Below are 24,216 nucleotides of genomic sequence, written 5' to 3' on the forward strand. Positions count from 1 at the left end.
TAAATTAATATAGATGAGATTATAAAATATTATTATTTTATAGAGGTATTATTTAATCGATAAATTAATATTTATTAATTTAAAAAGTGTTCTATAAAAAACGTTATTCATGACTTGAGGTCATGATTAATGATTCCTGTAGATAGTGAAATTTTATTGATAAATTCATATTAAATTTTGGATTAATCCATAAATTCATGATACATTGGTCAAGTCAAAAAATATTATTATTTTATAGAGGTATTATTTAATCGATAAATTAATATTTATTAATTTAAAAAGTGTTCTATAAAAAACGTTATTCATGAACTTGAGGTCATGATTAATGATTCCTGTAGACAGTGAAATTTTATTGATAAATCCATATTAAATTTTGAATTAATCCATAAATTCATGATATATTGGTCTAAGTTAAATTACTGGTTAATAAAGTCGGATTAATAATTAAGTCAAAATATATGACTTAAATAAAGTCCAAATCACATTTGGATCAGTCCATTAAGTTGACAAGACGAGCCCAACTCGTGTTCTTCAAACCCAAGGACCAAAATTGTTTGGACAAAAATACCCCTAAAACCCTAGCTCAAGCCTATATAAAGAGGTCTTCATAAGACCAGAAAAAAGGAGGAAGAAAAGAAGAAGACACATAGAAATACATAGAGAATCCTTACTCTTCAGTGGTGATCTGCAAGTCTTCCGCATACAAAGAAGTCTTTGCTCCAAGTGTTGAGCCGCAAGTACAAAGAAGTCTTCACTCTAAAAGTTGAGCCGCAAGTATTCCATCAAATCAAGAACATCATTGAAGAGAAGAATCAGGGGATTACCTATCTTTTCTTAAAGATTTTATAAAGATTGTAACCTTCGCATAAATTCAATTACAAATACTGTTGTTTGCTTGCTATTTTCCTTTCAGGTTTGCTGTATTTCAGTATTGAAACTTTAGACGCTTACAATTTCAGTTACCACAAAAAAATTGACGTCAATAACCTTTTGAATTATCCGGGGATGAAAGTGATACATGTTCAGAGGTCCATTACTTAGAAGAAATTATGGATGTCATCAGAAAAAAAATAATATTGATGATGAAGTTAAAGAATGAAGATGATACAATACCTTTGCAACCACTTAAGGATAAGTAAACACTGATCACATCTAAAATTATTTACAAATTTATAGTGCGTTCGAAAAAACAACATCAAAACTTTTTGACGCAATAAGAAAAGTTAGAGATGAACTTCAACTAAATTTAAATTTTAACAAAAAAAACACAATAGAATTATATTTACCAAATTGTTTTAGATATATTTGTACTTTTAAAGAATTATTAATTTATAATATTGATGAGACCATATATTTATAATACAGGGAGTACGTTTGTAATTTTAAAATATATATAACTGACGAAAAAGAAAATTTCTTATGGCGGGCGGGCCAGGAGAAGCGGCGGAAGGTAGTGGTCCAAAGTGTTTCAATTAGCACCCAAATTAACCAGGACCTCCAAATATATATATTATATTCTTTTTTTTTTTATAAAAGAAGCACCACACCACACCACTCTTCCACTGTACTATTGTCACTCTCAAATCTCAATCAACCAAACAACAATGGCGTTTTCTTCATCCTCCATTTCGCCATGTTGTTCATCTAAATTCTCTTCAAATTCCTACTTACCAGACACGTATTTGAAGGCAAGGGTGAAGAAAATCGATGCTTTTAACAACAACACACATACATTTCCACTCCTGCAATGCTATCCTTTTCTCAAGTAATTTTTTCGATTTCTCGATCTCTCTCTGTAATGTACTATTTATGTTCTGCATTTTTTTTTCCTGTATGTGTTCTCTTTCACATTATTATGAGTTAACATGCAGTTTCTTCCACTATAATTTCTCAAACATTTCCTACATAGGTTTATTATTTTTAATTTTTAGCTTCCTTTGTATTTCTGAGGCCATTGATGTCCTTGTCGACTTTGCCTTCACCTTGATAGAGTTCTAGTGTGGATTGGGAAGCTTTTGAATCTCGGTCAAAATATTGACCCACTGAAATCGTGATTTCTCAGGTTTAAACCCCTGCCTAGTACCTGTGTTGGTAGGAGTTAGCAGGTACCCATGGAATTAGTCCAGTGAGCTGCATGGACAATTTTTTAACTAGCATTTGGCCATAGATTTTGAAAATTTATTTCAAATATCCGTTTGACCATCAAAATTTGATGGATTTTCAAATATTTTCAAGGGCTTGTTTTTGGGATTTCCACTTACAAAACTTCAATTTTTCCCCAACTAAAATGCTGTACAAGTACAAAGGCAACTTCAAATTCCAAAAATTACAACTTCAAAAACTCAAATTTTCCAAATGGGAGCTTAAACTTGTATATGGAATTATTGCTATATGAAGTGCTCTATATTTTCATCTAATTAAAAGTTAAAATTGTTTAAAAAATTGTACTATATGTTTTATACAACAAGTTAAAACGAAGATTTGTTGTCTCAAGTTTCAACAGTTATCTAATTAAGATATCTAAGGCATGACTCATGAGAATGTACATCTTATATCCTAATTCCATGTTCTCTTTTTGTGATTGTACAAAAGATTTGGCCACTGACTAAAAACCAAGATTTTACTTGAGCATATTATTGAGTTCTGCATCAAATGCTTTCCTGATAGATGTTACACAGTCCTTATTAAATGAGATAATCACACGATTCAACAGTAATAGGTATCCACGGTATCATTACTATGTTTTACTTTTCCCTTTGAGCAATTTTTTCTAGCTTAATGTTTCTATTCTGCTAAAGCCTATCTTTGTTTTAATGATTTTTAGTTCAAAATGGGAAAGAGGAGAGTTGTTTAAGTTCGGGATAAGGGCAGCTGTTACAACTGAAGGTTAATCTACGTTGAAACCTTAAGTATCATCCTATATGATTTTATTCAGTTTTTGATTTTCCATTCTTCTCCCATTTGATGTTTTGGCAGAATACTTATTGGATGGAGCTACAGAAAATATTCAGCTCCTTAAAGGTGACAGCTGGTCTGTTCATAAATTTGGTGGTACATGTGTGGGGAACTCTGAAAGAATTCGCAACGTTGCTGATGTTATAATTCAGGACCAATCAGAAGGAAAGTTGGTGGTTGTGTCTGCAATGTCAAAGGTCACAGATATGATGTATGATCTGATTTACAAGGCCCAGTCACGAGATGAGTCGTACCTAACCGCATTAGATGCTGTTCTAGAAAAACACAAATTAACTGCTATGGATCTACTTGATGGCGATGAGCTTGCTAGTTTCTTATCTCGTATTCATCATGACATCAACAACCTAAAAGCCATGCTCCGTGCAATATACATTGGTAGATTGTGCTTTCCCTCTTTACTTGCTGAATGTCTCAAAGAAACACTTGTCAGAACCTCTATGTTCGTAATTATGGAAAAAATAATAGGAAAAGAACTTTTCAAACTTGGACTACTCTTGGCAGTTCCATTGTCAGATAATTGTAATTTTTTGTGGAATACTAAAAATGAAGGAAAATTCTTTTAGAGTATTTTGAATTGTCGTTTTGCTCCACCACTTAGCGTCCCTGTAAAAAGAACATCAAATTGTAGAAATGTGTGGCCATCTCATCTAAAAGCTTAAGATGTTAGAGAGATCACACTTTTTTTATTTAATTGTATTTTCAACATGCCCCTCACGTGCGCTCTGACACCATGTTGAAGTGTGTGACCATCTCATCTAAAAGCTTAAGTTGTTAGAGAGGGTACACTTTTATTATTTAATTGTATTCTCAACACAAATAGTGCAATACGGTCTTTGCTTCATGCTGTGGTAATTGTCAGAGTCATGAGGCTGAGGTTGGCATAATGGTCATTTTCGATCTTTTTTTTTAGTAGAACTGAATTGTTTCCAAGCTAAAGTTTCTTCATTTGACCATATTTTTCCTGAAGTATCTGATTTTGAACCAAACCTGCTACTTTTGCTTTCAACTGACACAATAGCTTATTTGTATTGTAGCTGGTCATGCAACAGAATCTTTCACGGATTTTGTTGCTGGGCATGGGGAGTTATGGTCTGCTCAGTTGCTGGCATCTGTTGTCAGAATGGTGATTCTCGCATATGATCTTTTCCGGTCTTTAGAACGCTCCTCGTATCTTCTAGTTATGTAAACTAAAATTTTGTTCACACATTTATGAATTTTTCTCAAATTCCTATATTTGCAGAGTGGTGTAGAGTGTAAATGGATGGACACAAGAGAGGTGCTTGTTGTGAACCCCATGAGCTCTAATCAAGTTGATCCAGATTATCTCAAGTCAGGGGAATTGCTTGAGAAATGGTACTCTAAGAATCCATCCATGACTATCATTGCAACTGGTTTTATAGCTAGCACTCCCCAAGACATTCCTACCACTTTGAAAAGAGATGGAAGTGATTTCTCTGCAGCTATCATGGGGGCACTGTTTAAAGCACGTCAAGTCACGATTTGGACAGATGTTGATGGTGTCTATAGTGCTGATCCAAGAAAAGGTTTATCCTCACTCATTGCATGCTTTGCTCAATCTGAAACATATGAAGACCTTTCTCTAGCGAAATTTTGTATCAAGCATCATTGTTCTCTATTAGTTGCTCATATATTCCCTTTTTTATTTAAAATCAATGATGAAATTCCATTATGAAGTTAAGATCAACTAAAGGGTACTTCATCTGCAGTAAGTGAGGCAGTAATACTGGAGAGACTATCTTATCAAGAGGCATGGGAAATGGTGATGTCGTGATTCTATGTGGTTTCTAAAGTTAATAAGAGCTGTCAAGGCATTTTCTAATATAAAATTTCTCATCTTTTTGCAGTCATATTTTGGTGCCAATGTCTTACATCCACGGACAATTGTTCCAGTTATGCAATATGACATTCCGATCATAATAAAAAACATCTTTAACCTTGCTGCACCTGGAACAAGGATCTGCCGATCTACTGATAATGAATTTGAAGATGGACAGATATCAGAATCCCCCGTCAAAGGATTTGCCACGATTGACAAATTAGCTCTAGTGAATGTTGAGGGGTAGGACCAATAGTTTATTTGCCAAAAAGAATTGTTGGGTGTTAGGACTGCACTGCATCCAGTCATACTGTACATCTATTTACAAATTTCTTTTCTTACGCAAAGTCAATTACTTTCTGCAGAACCGGAATGACTGGTGTTCCTGGTACAGCTAGTGACATTTTTGGTACAGTAAAAAGTGTTGGTGCTAACGTAATCATGATATCACAGGTATGTTTATTCTTTGATTTCGGGTTAAGCTTATGATTGACAAACTAGCTCTAGTGAGTGTTGATGCTTATAACTTCATGAAATTAATCGAGTGCTACAATACAGGCTAGTAGTGAGCATTCAATCTGCTTTGCGGTGCCTGAAAAAGAAGTGAAAGCTGTTGCTGATGCTTTAGAGTCTAGGTTTGGTCAGGCTCTGAGTTCCGGGCGCCTTTCTCAGGTATTCTGCCTTTTTCGATTCAATTTCTGAAGTTAAACACAGTTGTGGATCAGCATAAGTAAAAAGGGAAAAAGCAGGAACAATGCTCCACTATACCTGTTATCGTATAAATTGTTTCTTTTAGGCGTTGTATAAGTTCAGAATGACAAACAGAAGAATCCATAATGATAACTATGTCACAAATCTTGAACACTTCTTTTGGAGGAGATAACCTCATTGCTTAAGGGCATAGAGTGACGATGGGTTTGCAAAATGTAACTCAGAGTCATAGGGATCATGAATTCCACAATAAAGTTATTATGGTGCTAACTATAACAGAAAGAGGAGAAAAATGTTTAGTGTGGGGTTGAGCATTGCATTTATGTCCACTCATAATGTGGAACAACTGTGGGAGTTTTTCCTCTCATTGTTCCAAAAAAAAATTAGGTTGACTAGCAGATCTGAAAAGACTGCTTCTGGGTTTGTAGGTTCTCGTTTTTCCAACTTAAAACTTGAGAAGCCCAATCAAGCAAGCTTAACTGCTTAAGAATTAGTAAAGTAAAGCCGTAAAAGCTAGTGGTCTCTAGATGCACAAAAGATGGGAAGGAGAACTGGATCAACAACTTTCAGGGTGCTCATGAGCAGTGCTGTAATCATTAACTCTGCTTGATGCTAATTTCTTTTCTAAAAGTTATGGGTATTGAATTCATGATGATCAGGCAATTGAAATCATGAAGCATATTGAAACTTAGAATAGCCAAAAAGAGAAGTGTAGGAAAAGTCTGGTAATCACTTTCAGCTCCTGTAGACATCTCAGAAATGAACACGTACTGCAACTGCTACATTTTGTAGGGGGTAATTCTAATTGACTAAAAATATCACCAGCACATGTCAACACTCAGTAGGTATTTCCGTCTAAAAATATTATACAAAGTAAAGCTAACCTGAGAGGAAACAATCTTGCACATAAAACTGCTTCACACAACCTTCCTCTGTTAAAATAAGAGCTTAGATAAATAAGGAAAATCAGCACACTTTCCAGAAATTCGTTAGATTTGAAAATTCTTATCCTGTTATGAGATGGTATAGAGTTTTTATGAAATTTGAACTTGGTTTTTGAAGCAGTCATGTGCTTCTTTCTATGTTCTTAACAAAAGTTAGTTGTGGGATTTCGGGTACCATTAATCTGAATTTGAATATTATATGAAGCTAATGCTTTCTGCTTTTATTTTTTTGTCACTTAACTTGGTATGCAACATTATTTTCATCTACCTGATTAAAGACTTCTTTAAGCAACCTGATAAATTTCAATTCTTCTCCAGATTTCAGTGATTCCAGGCTGTAGTATTTTGGCTGCTGTTGGTCAGAGAATGGCAAGCTCTTCTGGAGTTAGTGCTACATTTTTCAGTGCACTTGCAAAGGTTTGGTATTTCCGATCCTTTTAAATAATAATAGAGAACATTTATGTGAATGTATATAGGTGTGTCTTGTGTAGAGTTAACTGGTAATTTTTCTATTCCAATGAGTTAACTGATATTCTTTAAACCCTATTAAATTGAAAAACTGCTTGTATTTGACCATTTTTGGATATATCTTGTGTAGATTTAATATTCTCCTGATTTTCGTCTATAGTTTATCCATTTCAAGAAAATAAAATAAAATATCATCTATAGTTTATTTTGCAACTGTCATGAGCCCTTACATGCATTCATATGCAATTCTCTAACTACCATATCGATCAATCAACTACTACTCAATCCCAAAGTAGTTGAGCTCCGCTATACTAATCCCATTGTATCCACTCCACTGTATACGGGCCCATTATATTTGTAACCTTCATCTTTGATTCATGATATCATGACTACTTTAACACGGTGTGTCAACCTACTGCAAGTCTCCTCCTTTATGCCGACTTGGTACTGGCTATGTGAAGCTCACTTAATTATAATCTATCTACCATACTGTTCTTGGTATTACGTAATATAATCTACAGTTTATATGAGCTTTGAACTTGGCTTTGATTGCTGTCTGCTTTTGGCAACTGTGTTGCTTTCCATAAAAACGATGCCATGACAACAGTCAAGCAAGAGTTATATAAGATGATCACCGTAAGGAGTTGAATTTCATATGATCTTTAATGTTTAACATTTTATTTAAGTCATATTTTATTTTGCAGGCAAATATCAATATTCGTGCTATAGCTCAAGGTTGCTCAGAGTACAATGTAACAGTAGTTGTTAAGCAAGAAGACTGTGTGAGGGCTTTACGTGCTGTGCACTCAAGATTCTATTTGACAAGAACTGCTATTGCTGTGGGCATTGTTGGACCTGGGTTGATAGGGGGTACATTGCTTGACCAGCTCAAGGATCAGGTCTTTCAATTCAAGTTCATGCTAATTAGTTATTTTGTATCCTACAGGCAACAACTATTGAAGTCAATATATGTTTTCTTCAATTGAAAATCATTCTTTCGCCTATTAATGCCCATGATTTAAAGGCAGTAGAGACTTTTATAACATCTTTTCTTTCACCTATTAATGTTAATGATCATTTAAAGGCAGTAGAGACTTTTATAACATCTTTTCTTTTCATTGGCAGTCAGCCATCTTAAAGGAAAAATTCAACATTGACTTGCGCGTGATGGGTATAATTGGACAAGACTCAATGCTATTAAGCGACTCGTAAGTCTTGAAAATCCATCTTTCCTTCTTTGGCCCTGAGATTTTTTGATTGTCTTTTTCTGTTTAGAATAAAGGAATCTGAATTAAAAAAATGAAGTGCAAAAAGGCAGAAAGATTTCTAAAATTGTTATTCTAATGGATAAACAGAACAAGATATTTTCTAACTATTTGAATTTTTCGACTAATTGCAGAGATACTTATTTTTCTTTCAATTGAATTACTTTCTTTATCACTTTGGTAAACGATGAAGTTTGCATAGCAAATACAAAATCTTAACTGCTCAATTGCAGTTACCCATCCCAGAAGAATATATTATGTTTTTGCCTTTGGATGACATGTTTCCAACCTTGTTCAGGGTGCTGATCGCTCAGAAATGAAAAATGAACTTTTATTAGTCAAACTTAGGGAACCATATGTCCTCTTATTTCTCCCTTCATCTTGTCTTTTGGTTAGTATGAAGATTAATAATAGAATATTTGATTACTTTTTTATTAGATATACCTTTATGTTGATAGATTAAATGAACAAATTCAGGTGGCTGTTGGATTAAATTAGCACGAAGATGAAAGAAAATATATATTTAGATTACACAAATTGTCAAGTAGCTTTTACCTTTATAGACAGGGATCAGTCTTCTTGGAGCGGAAACAGGATATTTAGTAATAGAAATAGGAATGGAAGGGGTACTTGCTAATTGGGAACTTTTGATTAGAGCTTCTTTTGTAAAATTAATAGTTGCATTTATGTAGAATAATAAATGAGCAACTGCTAACCTGACAAAGAAAAAAAGTTCTCCTAAAGGTTTCATCAAAGCTAGAGTTCTAAAATATTTGCCAACTTAGTGCTTACTTTGTGGTTCATATAAAGAAGCCTGGAGTATCTGTTGCTTGGTTCTTGAATTTTTTGGTGAGTTGACTTATAATTCATTTTTTGCTACTTCAAATGGTGTAGTCTTAGCTAGAAATGTGCTATTAGATATGAGTGTACATTTATTCCCTCTCTTCCCGTCCTTTAAGCTGATCTCATGCTTTCTTCGTTTATAACTTTATATAGCTTTTTACATTTTTAGTTTCAATGTGACCAAGGAACTTCCAAGTTTTTTTATGTTACTGATATTCCAAAGTCACAGGTTTCCTCAGTGTCAATCTCTGTGTGTCATGGTAGATCTTTAATAAGATTGAAAAATTAAAGTTTACAAGGAATTTAACATCTTCTCTCTCCTTCTACTTATTTTTCACTATTACCTATTTAATATTCATTACGTCTTTCTTGCTATTGGTTAACTTGCTGGTTCAAAAAAGATACAAAGCCTTTCCAGCTGGTCACTGCTGCTTTCTGTCAGTAAATATTATTGAACTGTCTTCAGGGGTTGTGATGACAAGACGTTCTTTTCAATGTTGATAGGGGTATTGATTTGTCGAAGTGGAAAGAGCTGCGAAGTCAAAAAGGAGAAACGGCTGACTTGAATAAGTTTGTTCAACGCGTGAGTGAAAATTATTTCATCCCAAATAGTGTTCTAGTGGATTGCACTGCAGACTCTCATATCGCAAGCCATTACTATGACTGGTTACATAGAGGAATCCATGTGGTCACCCCAAATAAAAAGGCTAATTCAGGACCACTTGACCGGGTAACTAAGTACTTTCATGTTTGATTTCCTTTCCTCTTAAAAGTGCTTAACCTCGCGAACTTTATGGAAATAGCGCTTTGATCCACTATGTCAATAATCAAGTTTTCTGCCCTTTGTAATTATATTTTTCTTTACGCTGTCTTTCCATTATGAAAGATGAGAAAAGATAAAGTCCTTGTAAAACTACTGTTGTTATCTCTATTTGAAAAATACCGCAAGACAAAACCAGCGAGTAAACGGTAATTATAGCTGGAAGAGGAAGCTTCTCATACTTTTTATTTTGTATTTTCCTTCTATTGCTTCCAGTACTTGAAGCTGAGAGATCTACAACGACAATCATATACACATTACTTCTATGAAGCTACTGTTGGAGCTGGACTACCAATCATTAGCACCTTACGTGGTCTTCTTGAAACTGGGGACAAGATTTTGCGGATTGAGGGTATTTTTAGGTTGGTATGAATGAGATTATTCATTTTATGGGATTCAGATGAAATTCATCTTATCCTAAATTGTGGATTGTTATAATGAAGCTATCCTTGTCTTAGCTACAAGAAGCACCATTTGAGTGCAAAACTTCTCTATTTAATCTGATTCCTTTTTCATTTCCATGCATTTTTTCTTTTCTTTTCTTTTTGTGGCAGTGGAACTCTGAGTTACATATTTAATAACTTTATGGGGACAAAAGCTTTTAGCCAAGTGGTGAAGGAGGCGAAAGTGGCTGGTTATACTGAGCCAGATCCAAGGGATGACCTATCTGGAACAGATGTTGCCAGAAAGGTATTGGCTGATAGGTTTTGGATGTTTACAGTTACTGTTATGAAGTGTAACCTAATGCAAGATCTCATTCTTTTTCTTTTTGTTCAATGCTTGATGAAATTTCCAACCACAACTTAGTGTTGCAAAAACGATATCTGTCAATTTACTTCTATACTGATCCCACCTTGTTGTGGTTTTTCAGTTGTGCTGATTTCCCTTTCCTCCTTACAAATAAAGACCAAGTTTTATTTTTGAGTTTACCCATGGCTTGATGATTTTGATGTGCAAAACCTTCCCTGTTCCAGGTGATAATTCTCGCTAGAGAAAGTGGATTAAACCTAGAGCTTTCAGATATCCCTGTTCAGAGCCTTGTGCCAGAACCTTTAAGGGTGAGTGCTTAGCTTATATCCATGCAACATTAATTGGCAAGGCATATTTGTTCTCTATGAAGTGATATTTTCTGGATTTCTCAGGCTACAGCATCTGCCGAGGACTTTTTGCTGGACCTGCCAAAATTTGATCATGAGTTGTCTAAACAGAGGCAGGAGGCTGAAGATGAAGAGGAGGTGAGTACTCTGAACTTGTAGAATTGAGCCTCGAGTATTCTGTTAGTCATGTTGTCTGAATGAACCTGCTATACTCCCTCCACTGAAGTTACTTTTTTCCATACCTTTTTTAGATCGTAGTAATGTCAAACAATCAATTTTCAAGCATCATCTCAGTACCTTTACCAAGTCACATGAAACATTTAGTTTTGCGCAGGAGGAGTATGACTTTATATGGGACTAAGAGCCGTTAGAATCCCAGTGGGGGAGAGTTTTTCAAGTTGCATGTTAAATATTTGAGAGAGAGGAGAAATTTCCTTTCTTGTATTTATATAACCGCATCTGAAAATGTTGATATTCATGAAGGTCTTGAGGTATGTTGGAGTAGTGGATGTTGTCAACGGAAAAGGTGCTGTTGAATTGCGGAGATACAACAAGGACCATCCATTCGCGCAACTCTCTGGATCAGACAACATAATTGCATTCACTACTGAAAGATATTGTAAGCAACCTCTAATAGTTCGTGGTCCGGGAGCTGGGGCTGAAGTGACAGCAGGTGGAATATTCAGTGATATATTGCGACTTGCCTCATATCTTGGTGCTCCGTCATAATGCATGGTGCTTCCCCCCTGTACTCATAATTCTGCATTTCATTTGGTCATCCCCCTTGCTCCTAGTAGTAGCAGATATATAGTTACATGATTGTTGTGTAATTGTGAGCAGCTGATAGTGTTACTCACTTTGTATCATGGCACTTATCATCGTAGGTTGCTTATTTAGGAATAAGTCTGATAGGTACTAAAGCTGTATTATGGTCATGATTGGATACACCTTGTTAGTGAATGTTAATGTTGTATGTCAATGCAATTAACTAACTGTTCAAGCTTTCTTTTTCCTTCATAACTATTGGAATTCACCTCAGATTTCAGAGCTTTACTACGTTAAAAAGAAGAGAACCGAAATTGAAGCAGTTTTTACGTTGTAGATGATCATTCAGCACCATTGAAACTATACCTTAAATGCTGAAACCTTCCATTAAAACAAGTTTCTTCATGAGATTTAGCCATATGAAGGACCAGATATTGAAACAAGATAGAAGAACTCAAACATCAATGTAGACGAAATTCTGATATTCCTTAAAAGGACCTCAGTGAACTTGGATCAACTTAATACAAATATACCTTCATATTTCATTAAGCAAGAGAAGTAAGCTTTTAAGAGCCTTGTGATTTCTTTTTGAGTCCTCTAATCAGGTTACAACTACTGATACAGAAGCACTACCACAGGACTTCAAGCTACATTTCCAGGGAATAAAGTTTGTTCGACTTCCATTTGTAGTTCTTGAGATAAGTCGTTGCAGAGTGCATGACTCTGAATGCTCTAGACTAAACAGTATAACTCAGCCAATTTTAGGAGCAAGATAAAACTTTGGATCCCGGAAAAACCTTGTGATTGTCTCAGCTGTTGTGGGTGAAAGATCAGTAGTTTCCAGAAGGTACTCCTTTGACGACTTAGCTATTGCTTCAATTGAACCAATAGTTTGATTAAGCTGAAACAGACGAAAGAAAAGAGAGTGAGTCGAGGACTAAATGCATGAAATTGATGATGTGCACTTCTATCATTCTTTAAAGCACATGCTATGAACAGGAAAAGGTAACAAATCTGATGCAACACAACTCGGAAATATCACTAAATAAATTACCACATTTGCGCCATGGCTGTCAACCCCAGGTATAGATGTAACCACTTGTAGGTAAATCTCCATGGCCTGTACTGATTTTTCCTTCTAACAGCAAGACAAATTCTCTCAGGTTTAGAAAAAAATCAGGTGATTAGTCAGAAGAGATTGGGGAACCTGTTCAACCATCTACCTCAGCTTTTATTTTTGCCAATGCATCCTGGCGTTTGCATGCTGCAACAGATATTTTGGAGGTAAATTATATATTTAAGTTTCTTTTGTTTAGCTTGAGAGAACTGCCATCTTACCCCCACGAGCATGTGCTATCTTCACAATTTTTTCGAAGCCCATCTCCAGATCTCGAACAGGAACAAATGTTGGCCTTCCAAGTTGCACTCCATACCTTCAGAAAGATAAAGAGATTATCCTAGTTCTTCAAATAAGCACCAGTTTGATATACAGAATACAATTGAAGGTGAAGTTAAAATTGACTCACTTGATATAGGAGTGTATCAAAGAATCATTTTGTTCCTTTGTAGGAAGGGTGATAACAACATAGAAGTTTGCAAACTGCTCCTTCAATTTCTGAACTCTACATCAATTCACAATCTTATCAATTTTAGATCAAGTGAAACTGGAGTTTGACAGATATACGGCATGTTTACTTTCTATAGAAAGATTCTGTATCGACACCATCCCAATTGGTCAGAAACATGAAAGCTACCGACAAACCACCGCAGTTAAAGATAAAATCCTGTAAATCGGAAATGTTATTACTTCCATTAGCTAAAGAAAGAATTTATATGAAGACCAAGACAGCTGACAAGAGTAGTTTTACCGGTGCAATTGGCACAATATTTAAACGGAAAGAATTTTCCTTGAGAAAGCAAGAGATGAAATTGAGAAAGGAAGGGTGTTGTTCATCCCTCCATGTGCTACTCATCATACAAACACCACTGCTACCTGCAAGAGTTGATGGTCAATGGTAATGCATGTCATTTGCTTTGTAGGTGCAGTGCAATTGATCCTTTAAAATGGCAATCTAGAACAGTTAATATATCTGGAAATATTGTTTACCAAAAGCAAAACAAACGCTGAAAATACCGTTCCTAGAGATAAGAACTGCAAAAACCTTGTAAAGAACTTATTTGAGAGTGCATTACGGATTCTCCTGAATACTAGAGACAGAAAATGTATAAAATAGTGTATAACGCAGAACAATCAAGTGAGCAGAGAAATTTTCTTCCATACATGAGAACTATTGATCTTAATCATTCAAAGCTAAGAATAAGCAAATGAATCATTCAAGCAATTTGTTAATATAAATTGTCAAAATATTTGTCATCTAAAAATTACTAAACATTGATGATAATGATCAATACAACACACACATCAAATAATACATAAAACACAATTGTTCGCGATGTTTATCAAGCCTCCAAAATCTGCATATCACACATTCAAACATAGAAGTGCATTACTTTGAGCGGTAGGAACTCAGTTGAACAAACCACTCACAAAAGAAAATCAGACTACTCCACTTCTAGTCCCAAATACATCATGTACAAAGTAACCTTACAGATCATTCGAGATTTAGAACGTAAAGCTGATCCATCACCTCTCGAACTAAACACTGATCAAATTTATCAGCAGATAGGGGAATCAGGAATGGGATGCCACTTATGAACTTCTATAACAGGCAGAATAAAATTCAAATTCACATGCTTGAAATGCATTTTAGGTTTTAGTCAAACAAAATTGACATAAAAAAATCACGAAGATAGAGTAAATACTCAAAAATTTACTACGAGTACGTTAAATCAAATTCCAAAAAATCAGAACCGAGTAAATTACAAACTTATTTCCTTTCAAAATCCGAAACTCAATGCTTGAAATGCATTTCAAGTTATAATCAAACAAAATTGACAAAAAAACTTTCATGAAAAACAGAGTAAATACACAAAAATCTACTTCATGTACGTTAATCAAATTCCAAAAATTCAGAACTGAGTAATTACAGACTTTAACTCCTTCAAAATTCGAAATAAACACAGAAAATGAAAAACTGAAACTCGTATTAACACAAAGCCAGTCATCATTCTTCATACAATCACACAAATTTATAACAACACACTGTAAATTGCAATTTTGAAGCAGAATGAATTGCAGATCCTTCAATTGCTGTTGTAAAACAAACAAAAAAATCGTTGAACAAGAGAAAATGAGATAATACTTGAAGTCGATAAGCTTGAAGGATTTGAAAATGGCGTCGAGTCTCTGAATCCTCGATTCATCACTAATTATTCAGATTTTTTTTGTGATTTCAGCATTTGAATATTCTGAGTTGGTTTATATACATCCCGTCCTCCAATTTTTGGGCCATTTGGGCCTGGGTCCGTCCAACTGACCAAACCATTTTTGTGGTAATAGTTTATACGGATAAGCCGAATTTTAAATAATAGTCACTATTTGAAATTTTATTTAAAAGGTAGTTACTTTTGATGTGGAAATATGGTGAAATGGCTTTCGAACTTAAATAAGTGAAAACTTAGCTAGTTTTAGCGACTTTTGAATCTCTTTAACTATTTTCAGTTACCTATTTTATTCACGCCAATTGTAAATTTCGAAAAGGTAAAGGGACCATCGTAACAAATACAAATTTAAGTATAAAAATAATTTAAGATATTTCATGCATGTCTAATATTGACGTAAATATATATTAAGAGGTGGTTAAGTCGATTTTATTGTATGGAATGGAGTGTTGCTTAGTTAAAAACTCCTATTTTAAAAGAGATATAGTGGCGAAAATGATGTCATTGAGATTGATGTGTAAGAATACTAGGTTGAGTGGAATTAAGAATAGTAATAACCGGGATAAAGTGGAGTGGCTTCTTTGGTGGACTAAATGAGGGAAGAGAGGTTGAGATAGTTTGGCCGTGTAAAAAGGAGATGTGGAGAAGATGTGAGTGGTTGGATATAGTGGGGATGAAAAAAATTAGAAGTAAGACGAAGAAGTAATTGAAAAAGACGATTAGATAACATACGACACATCTTCAACTTACAAATGATATAAAGGTAAATGGATAGTAGGTAGAGCCGTCAAAATGGGCTTGGCCCGCGAGGCCGGCCCAACCCAACCCTTGAATTAAATGGGGTTGGGCTTAATTTTTTTGGCCCATTTAGGAACGAGGCATTTTAGCCCAGCCTCGTTTGGCCCGTAGCCTCGTAGGGCCAACCCGCTAGCCTCAGAGGCTAGCCCGTGGGCTATTAATTTTTAAAAATATTTTTTATATATTTTTTTAGTAGTGTTTTATTTGTAAAGATTTTATCAATAAATATATTTAAAAAATCAATATAAAATGAAGACTATATTTTTTACATATCTTTTACATTTTAGGGTCATTAGCCCACTAAATTTTCTTATTAGCCCAAGTTCATTGCTCCATTATAACTATGAATCTTTGACTTCCTTTACTTTTGTTTTTATGCCTAATTTTCACTTCTCCTTTATTGTCTTGTTTANAATAACCGGGATAAAGTGGAGTGGCTTCTTTGGTGGACTAAATGAGGGAAGAGAGGTTGAGATAGTTTGGCCGTGTAAAAAGGAGATGTGGAGAAGATGTGAGTGGTTGGATATAGTGGGGATGAAAAAAATTAGAAGTAAGGCGAAGAAATAATTGAAAAAGACGATTAGATAAAATACGATACATCTTCAACTTACAAATAATACAAAGGTAAATGGATAGTAGGTAGATGAATGTTGTCACGGTATCAACCTATTCATATAGTCTTTTGACTTGGTGATAGGGTAGAGCACGTGCTTCAACAAGAAGCACAGATTTTATTCAATCGCCAATAGTCAATTTCATTCATCCTCACAAAACAAATCTTCTTTGGAATCAAAGCACAGAATAACAGTAGATTCTACAAAGTTCCATTCTTTGATGGAACACGCAACACAAATTTCACAATTGATAGCAGTCCTCAAAACACTTTGAATTAACTCAGCACAATCTTAAAACAGAAGAGAAAAATAAAAAAAAGCCTCTGAAATGCCCACCATTGATTTAAGCAGAACACCTTTATGTGTCACTCTTTTTCCTTCTTTTCAACAAGGACCCAAGATTCAATTTTCCCTTACAAATTCACCTGTTAATTCGTTTCTGTATAGTTTCAAACCTAAAAGATTTCATTTCTTGAAACCATGTTCTTCCTTAAGGGAAACCAAGAAACAGCAGACCCTTTTGAAGACACCAAACAAATCTCCTCAGAGCTTCAGAAGATTGCTTAACTTGAACCCCAAAAATGATGATGGTGCGAGTGAGAGGGATAGTGGGTCAGGAGATGATGATACTGCTATTAAAGGTACCATTTTGGCTGGTCTTTTGATTGTGGGTGTGATTGGTGGATTTGGAACTGTTGGGTACATATACAAGGACCAGATTAATGTTTTCTTGAACCAGTTTTCTGGCATTATTGAAGGTAATCTCATATGACTTATCCAATTTGGTTTCCATACTTGCTTGTGGACATTAGAATTTGGATTCTAAGTAGACTACATAAACTTGTAATGTATAAGATATGTTTAGATAGTTCTATTGGTTAATAGTTCAATCAATTAACAAACTGTGCTTCAATCCCCGAATCGATTGGCTTCCACTATATCAATAGTCATTCCACTCAATTTAGGTGTTAACAATTAGGCGCAATACATATATATGTCCTTTGACTCAACTTCAATTGACATCACACAAGTAGACACTTAATCTATCATGAAGTTGAACAAGATACACATGTCCTACATGACAAATCTCACAAGTATACACTTAATCTAAATGGGAGTTGAAAGCTTCTTTTTGGTGAATGACCATAAATTTCTAATTAGAAAATTTTATGCGGAAATATGAATTGACTCTTGGGCTCGTGGCTCTTTTTCTTTGGTATTTCCATATTACTGCTAGAATGATGCACCAATCATGTAGTTGTTGCCTAACCTGACACGGTCTTCTTGTCTTGGATAAAACAAAACTATTTGGCGAATATCTACTCTTTTTCTCCTTGTGTTTCCCTGTCTCCTCCTCATGTGTCAAAAATAGGTGAAATAGCATTTCCAAACAAGTATTACCGCTTGCCAAGCTCAAGGTGTCTTTATCTTGTAGACCTGTTTGAACTGATTTGTGTTCCATGTGGCTTTTTTGGTGCTAGTTTGCTTCCTAATACAATTATCTCACACAATTCAATTTGGTGGAAATTTTAAACAAAACTGAGAAACTTGTAAGCCAAATGAATAAAGAGTGCAATGATTTTCAAGATTTATCATGTGAGTATATTTTTATGAATTCATTTTGATTGAGGCTCCTCACGTGGCAGGTTATGGGCCAGCTGGATATGCTCTTTTTGTTGCAGTTTATGCTGGACTAGAAGTAAGAATTAAACTCTGTTTCCTTGGTTTAAAATATTTCAGGAAGCTGCAGCGATGTACTTGTTAAGGGTATAATGTTGTCTAGTTGGAAAAGCTTTTTGTGGACATAAAATATGGTGTATTTTCTGGTCCGGTTCCATCATACTAGGTTGTGCATGCCTAAGTTTTGTACTTCAGAAGATACTCATAGAGGGCTTATACTATGAACTAACACGAAGTAGCAAGAGTTAATATTCTTATTTTGTCAGAAAGTGAAACTAATGTATTTTCAGTCAAGTTTCTTGGGCTTTTGCTTGACCAATGTTCTAGTTCTTATTCATAATAGATTAAATGTGCCTAGCTCAATAAGTGAAACTTTTAGAGTTTCTATATGGAACTGACTTTCAATATTACACTTCTGATATAGATCCTTGCAATACCTGCCATTCCATTGACCATGTCGGCTGGTCTTCTATTTGGCACTGTCACTGGGACCATCATTGTTTCCATTGGTGGAACGGTAAGCTGATCATTCCGTTCAATATAGCCACGATGATGTACAATATGTTCTCAATAGTGTGATATGCACTCAGGTGGCGGCAAGTATTGCGTTCTTGATTGCCAGATATTTTGCTCGTGAACGTATTCTTAAGCTGGTCGAAGGGAACAAGAAATTTCTCGCAATAGACAAAGCAATTGGAGAAAATGGTTTCAAAGTTGTTACTCTTCTCCGTTTGAGCCCTTTGCTTCCATTTTCTCTTGGGAATTATCTTTATGGACTTACTTCAGTCGAGTTTGTACCATATGTACTAGGAAGGTGAGTCTCATTTTCTATTTTCACTTCCTTCTTCACCTTTAGGCTAATGTTCAGATGTCTAAATTTTCGTGTTTTGGGTTCACTTCGAGGATGAAGTTCATTTTCTAGGATTTGGAAGAATTCGGATTCTTTTCCCCTTATTTGCCGTTGCATGTTTGTATTCATGTGAAAATGTATCTTAACATATGCATATAGAAAGGAATACCTCAGTGCTAAAATTTTGCATGAATTGCGTAATTTGATATCAGGCCTTTCAGTCACTTAGGCATTTATTTGTTGTCAGAGAGATGTTTTTGAGGTGGAAATTCCAAGGTAACAGCTATCATATGGTATGTGCTATCTGGTGATACAAATGAGCTGTCCATTACGTGATCAATTACAAGCGCCAAAAAAAAGATAAACCTAAATTGTGGGGAGAAGAAGAACAGGCTGTGTCTTTTACATGCCTGTTTTCTGTTTTGTATAGTGATATCAAACTCTTTTTTACAGTCTTTGATCACCTTGGGTGATATTTAGCATTAGCAAAGCTGTTTTGTTGAACAATGTAGTAAAGATTTGTTTGCAATCTAGATTCTAGATTTGTGGAAGTAGCCTCTCCTTCAGATTTCTTTTTTTTAGATATGAGGGATTGGTTGAGGGTAGTGCGATGCCATAGCTATCCAAGAGTGCGAGTATATGATAACTTCATTTTGTGGCAAATGTACTTTTGCTTTTTGAGGACTTGTTGATCACTTGTCAGGCATGCTCTTCATATTGATAAAATCTTATGTTTTGTATGCAGTTGGCTTGGAATGCTTCCTGGATCATGGGCTTACGTGAGTGCAGGTGCATTTGGCCGTGCAATTCTTGTGAGTTTGCCACTTGTTTATCTTGTTCACTTATCTGTGTAATCTTTGTCTCTTCTTATAATCAGTCATTATTTCTGTGATTTTATTCTTCCAGTCCTGCTGAAATTAGGATTGCATTTTCTTGTTAAGAGAAGTAGGCAGAGTATATAACATTTGAAATTGCTTCAGAAGTGTACTCTTGCCAATTTATCGTTGTTTTTCTCAACTAGAAACATTACTTGCTCTGCTTGGTTGACTGACACTTGCCTATTGGAGGCAAAAACATTAGGTGATTCCTCCCCATCTTGCTAAGTCTTGGTGGACAAAGTTACCTGGTATCTGTGTAGGTAGGTACCCATGAAATTGGTCGAGGTGCGTGCAAGCTAGCCCCAGCACCATGATTATCAAAAAAAAGAAGGAAAAAGGACGTTATGTTTTATTCATGACAAGCTAACACGGTTGAGATTAAGTACCTGCCAACTATTCTGATTTGATTCTTATGGACTATGAAAACAAAAGTAGGGTATTGGGCATGTGAGACCCAAATTGAGACATTCCTTTTTCAGTGCTATTGATTAGCTTTACAACCATTCATATGTTCCTACTTTGTTCAAATTGAGATATTGTAAGTTGTTGCCTTTCCATCCTTGATGTTAGAACATTTAACGTTCTGTTCATTTGGGAAGTTTCGAACTTAAATAATAAACTAATTACTCACAAGAATTTCAGCTACTCTGTCAATGAACTTATATTTCTTGATGTACCAGCAAGAAGGATCTGAAATTGGCCTAGGAGGAAACCAGCTATTGACCCTTGGAGTTGGTTTATTGTTTACAGCACTTGCTGCAACTTATGTAACACGGCTCGCTAAGGTAACACTGATCATTTCCTATTACACTGTGCTCATACTGAACCTAGTGTATTTTGATACTTGCATATCCTTGATCTCTGTCATGAAAGATCTGTATTTTATGATCGATCGGTTGTAACTTGTTCTTCATCAATGCAGGACGCTGTAAAAGATATTGAGTAAGCAGAATTATTTGTTCCCTAACCAAGTAGAGTTTAAAGGCTCTTTTATCAACATGCACAGGTGCACTGAGCTCCCGCTATGCACAACTACCTCGTGTAAATTGAAAAACGATATATAGTTGATGAAGTCAGATAGGACAAGTTGAGTTGTATCATCTTAATTGTATCATATCGTTGTTCTGATGCGTAGCATTCAAGCATTGCGTTGCCAATATCTCCCTTCAACGTCCTCTGCTGCTAAACTCTTGTTAGGGAAAACATAATGAACAGAAAGGAATAAAGGGATTAATTAGCCCCTACTTGTGCTTAATGTTGTAGCACAATTATGATTTTATTTGAATTGTATTAATCTAACTCACTTGAACTGTTGAGAATGAACATTCTTATTCCGGGCATTTCACTCCCTAATCAGATGCAAATGTAGCATGCCGACACCGAGTCCATCTAAAGCTAGTACTTTCGATGCAGAGCATAATTTATATGTAAAAAATTATGAAAGCTTGCAATAAATAGTAGATATAAATACATAATTGTAAATCTTGGATATGCTTCTGTCCCTAATTGTGCTTCAGTAGAGGATGCACCTGTATCTCTAGGGGATGGCAATGAGGCGGTTTTATGGCTATCCGAGGTGGGGTGGGTTCAAGATAGTAAATGAAAATGGTTCATTTACATGCTTCCCAATCGATCTTTTAAAAACAAAAAATTTAAGTTATCATCTATTAAATTAATACAACTTAAAGATAAAATGAATTAATATTTATAAATTTTATTTTTAGTGTCAAACTTAATTAAAAAAGATAAATATTCAAAAATTTATGCAGAACGGGTTCATGCGGTGAGGATTTATGCAGGGCGGGATAGGCGGGTTGAAAAAGAAAAAAATTGTAATGCTTGGTGGAGTGGGGCGGGTTAAAAATTTTGCGGGTTAAACTTAACACCCCATTGTTATCTCTATGTATCTCAAACACTCCAGTTCCATTCACATTTTCGATTGTGCAAGAGATATCACATATATTTACCTTATTTGCTTCAATTTGTTTAGAGCAATTTAATTTAACATAAAATTTAAGAAATCAATTTTTTTTTAAAACTTCTAATTGAAGTTTTGAATTGACATAATATTTGTGTGACCGAAACTATGGACATACATGAACTTGGACAAGGTGGTAACTCTTGAGTATAATAAAAGCATCCTTGTGCATTGTGAAAAGTTGTAAATTAAAGTTATTAAAATTGAATAAGGACTTGAAAATTAATTATTTGAGTGAACAAGAACAAATCTTATACTGAATTATAAATTGGGAAAAAAATCTGAAATATATCCGAGTTTGACTGAAATTGTTGTAACAATACCGAACTTTGGAAAGGACCTTTGTTAGAATGTAGATCATTGAGAGAGAAAAGAAGAAATTGTATTGAACTGAATTGAGAAGATATTTTGTCACACCATTTACATTCACTGATGGTCCTTATTTATACATTGTTCTAGATCTAACTAGCTCTAACAGATAGATGCCAGCTCAACATACTATCACCTGCACATCTAACTAACTTTTACGACTTGACAATCACATTGTATATCAGACTTGAGTTGTAACAAGTATATCCATGTATATCTACTATAGTCATCCATAATAATTAGGAAATATTGTTTGTTATCAAAAGTAGATGTCTTATAAGGACCCATAGGTCAATGTGGACAAGAGAAAAAGGTACATCAGCTCTTGAAACACTATGTGGAAAAACAAGTCTAGATTGTTTGGCTAATGGACATACACATCATTTATTTTGCAGAAAACTAGTGTCAGAAAGAAAACCTATCTTCTTCATGGTAGATGATGAAGTGTGTCCTAGCCTCCTATGCCACAGATCAACTTCATCTCTATTCTTTGTTGCTGCAACAACATGTATGCCTCTATGATTAGTATGACTCCAGTTCTTTACAACATCATTGAGAATGTATAATCCATCCCTCTTTCTACCAGTTCCCTTGACCCTGCCACGTGAGAGATCCTGACACACACATTGATCAGGGAGGAAAGTAACAACACAATGAAGCTCTTTAGTCAGTTTAGCTACTGATAACAAATTAAATTTGAAGTCTAGGACATGCAATGCATCCTCCACAATATCATTATCGAACAATTTTAGGCTGCCAATGTGTGTAATATTTGCTTTATGCCCTGTAGAAAGCTGCACTTTATCTCCTGTTTTTTTTACGATTATGAAAGTTTTTTCTAGCCTTTTTATGTTAGCTGTAACATGGTGTGTTTCTCCTGAATCCATAATCCATTCTCCTACAACAATATTCGACATAAAACATGTAGTCATACCTGTCATATTACCTTGATGATCATAGCATCCTTGAGGCTGTTGAGCAATGCTTGTGCTGACATCTTTGCTCAGTAGTCCAAGGAGTTGTTTGTATTATTCCTCGTTAAGTGAAACTCCTCTTCCTCCGAGCTCATTAGTCGACTTTTCTTCCACACATCCTATCTTTGGATAAGAGCTTTCACCACCAGTCATATTGTTCACTGCAGTACTGCCCTTGTTTTTGTCCATTCCATCATTTGGATATCCAATTATCTTCCAACAATGCTCCTTTGTGTGTCTATTCTTTTGGCACCAATCACAGACTAAGAAAGGCTTTTTTCCTTTGTAAGGTTATCCTTTCCCAACAGTACCTTGATAGGGTTGTCCTCTACCAGTGGTTCCCTGATAAGCATGGCCTCTTCCCCTACCAAAGCTCATTACTAAAGGATCTGGCTGATTCTGATTTGTGGAATTAGTACCTATGGATTGATCACTTTCTACCTCAATTATCATCGCGTATGCATGATTCACTGAAGGAGCAACAGTTTTAAGTAGTATCTGCCTTCTGGTGTGATCATAGGAATAATTCAAACTAGCTAGAAATTGCAACAGTCTCTACTTCTGAAGATGTTCCACATAATCATTCGATTTATCACAACCACAACTCGGCACTGGTACAATCATATCATATTCGTCCCATAGTTCCTTCAACCTTGAATGATACATAGAAACAGAGCTCATACCTTGAGACATTGTTGCGATTTCTTTGTGTAACTGAAAAATCCTCATACGATTTACCTTGTTGAATCTCTCCTTAAGATCCTCTCATACTGCATGTGCATTTGACCTATACACTATTCCACTCAGCAAATTCTTCGAAACCGAGTTCATAATCCACGAATGTACAATTGCATCACGCTTATCCCACAGATCTCTTAATTAACTCTTTTGTGCTTCCCTTTTGCAAACTCCATTCACGAATCCTAACTTCCCTTTTCCAAGCAGTGCGATTCTCATAAATATGCTCCACAATCCATAGTTTTCTGCTTATGTTAATTGAGTTAGAA

General features: G+C 35.2%; 3 protein-coding genes across 4 annotated transcripts; 2 read left to right on the top strand and 1 right to left on the bottom strand.

Moving 5' to 3' along the window:
* The first annotated feature begins 1,518 nt into the window (after positions 1-1,518).
* Positions 1,519-11,948, top strand: LOC125874542 (bifunctional aspartokinase/homoserine dehydrogenase 1, chloroplastic-like). Its single transcript, XM_049555444.1, has 18 exons — positions 1,519-1,765; positions 2,825-2,886; positions 2,977-3,351; positions 4,011-4,099; positions 4,217-4,520; positions 4,704-4,756; positions 4,842-5,056; positions 5,179-5,266; positions 5,372-5,485; positions 6,787-6,885; positions 7,641-7,835; positions 8,062-8,144; positions 9,549-9,774; positions 10,081-10,226; positions 10,419-10,554; positions 10,839-10,922; positions 11,007-11,099; positions 11,445-11,948. The coding sequence occupies exons 1-18, from the start codon at positions 1,605-1,607 to the stop codon at positions 11,688-11,690; spliced, it is 2,769 nt and encodes a 922-aa protein (XP_049411401.1). The 5' UTR covers positions 1,519-1,604; the 3' UTR covers positions 11,691-11,948.
* A 240-nt stretch (positions 11,949-12,188) lies between these two features.
* Positions 12,189-15,081, bottom strand: LOC125874549 (protein PARTING DANCERS homolog). 2 transcript variants are annotated; one of them, XM_049555452.1, is made up of 8 exons: positions 14,990-15,081; positions 13,595-13,719; positions 13,422-13,510; positions 13,253-13,348; positions 13,065-13,159; positions 12,950-12,990; positions 12,781-12,861; positions 12,189-12,627 (listed from the first exon to the last, which is right to left on the bottom strand). In XM_049555452.1, the coding sequence occupies exons 1-8, from the start codon at positions 15,048-15,050 to the stop codon at positions 12,478-12,480; spliced, it is 738 nt and encodes a 245-aa protein (XP_049411409.1). In that variant the 5' UTR covers positions 15,051-15,081; the 3' UTR covers positions 12,189-12,477. The 2 variants fall into 2 exon arrangements, with proteins under 2 accessions (XP_049411409.1, XP_049411408.1); XM_049555451.1 differs by having other exon boundaries at positions 12,190-12,627; positions 12,781-12,864.
* A 1,539-nt stretch (positions 15,082-16,620) lies between these two features.
* LOC125874548 (uncharacterized) lies at positions 16,621-21,370 on the top strand. Its single transcript, XM_049555450.1, has 7 exons — positions 16,621-17,238; positions 18,127-18,179; positions 18,585-18,677; positions 18,751-18,974; positions 19,756-19,822; positions 20,569-20,673; positions 20,811-21,370. The coding sequence occupies exons 1-7, from the start codon at positions 16,809-16,811 to the stop codon at positions 20,832-20,834; spliced, it is 996 nt and encodes a 331-aa protein (XP_049411407.1). The 5' UTR covers positions 16,621-16,808; the 3' UTR covers positions 20,835-21,370.
* The last annotated feature ends 2,846 nt before the right edge of the window (positions 21,371-24,216 follow it).

This window comes from Solanum stenotomum, chromosome 8 (genome assembly GCF_019186545.1).
Source record: "Solanum stenotomum isolate F172 chromosome 8, ASM1918654v1, whole genome shotgun sequence".
Lineage (NCBI taxonomy): Eukaryota > Viridiplantae > Streptophyta > Magnoliopsida > Solanales > Solanaceae > Solanum > Solanum stenotomum.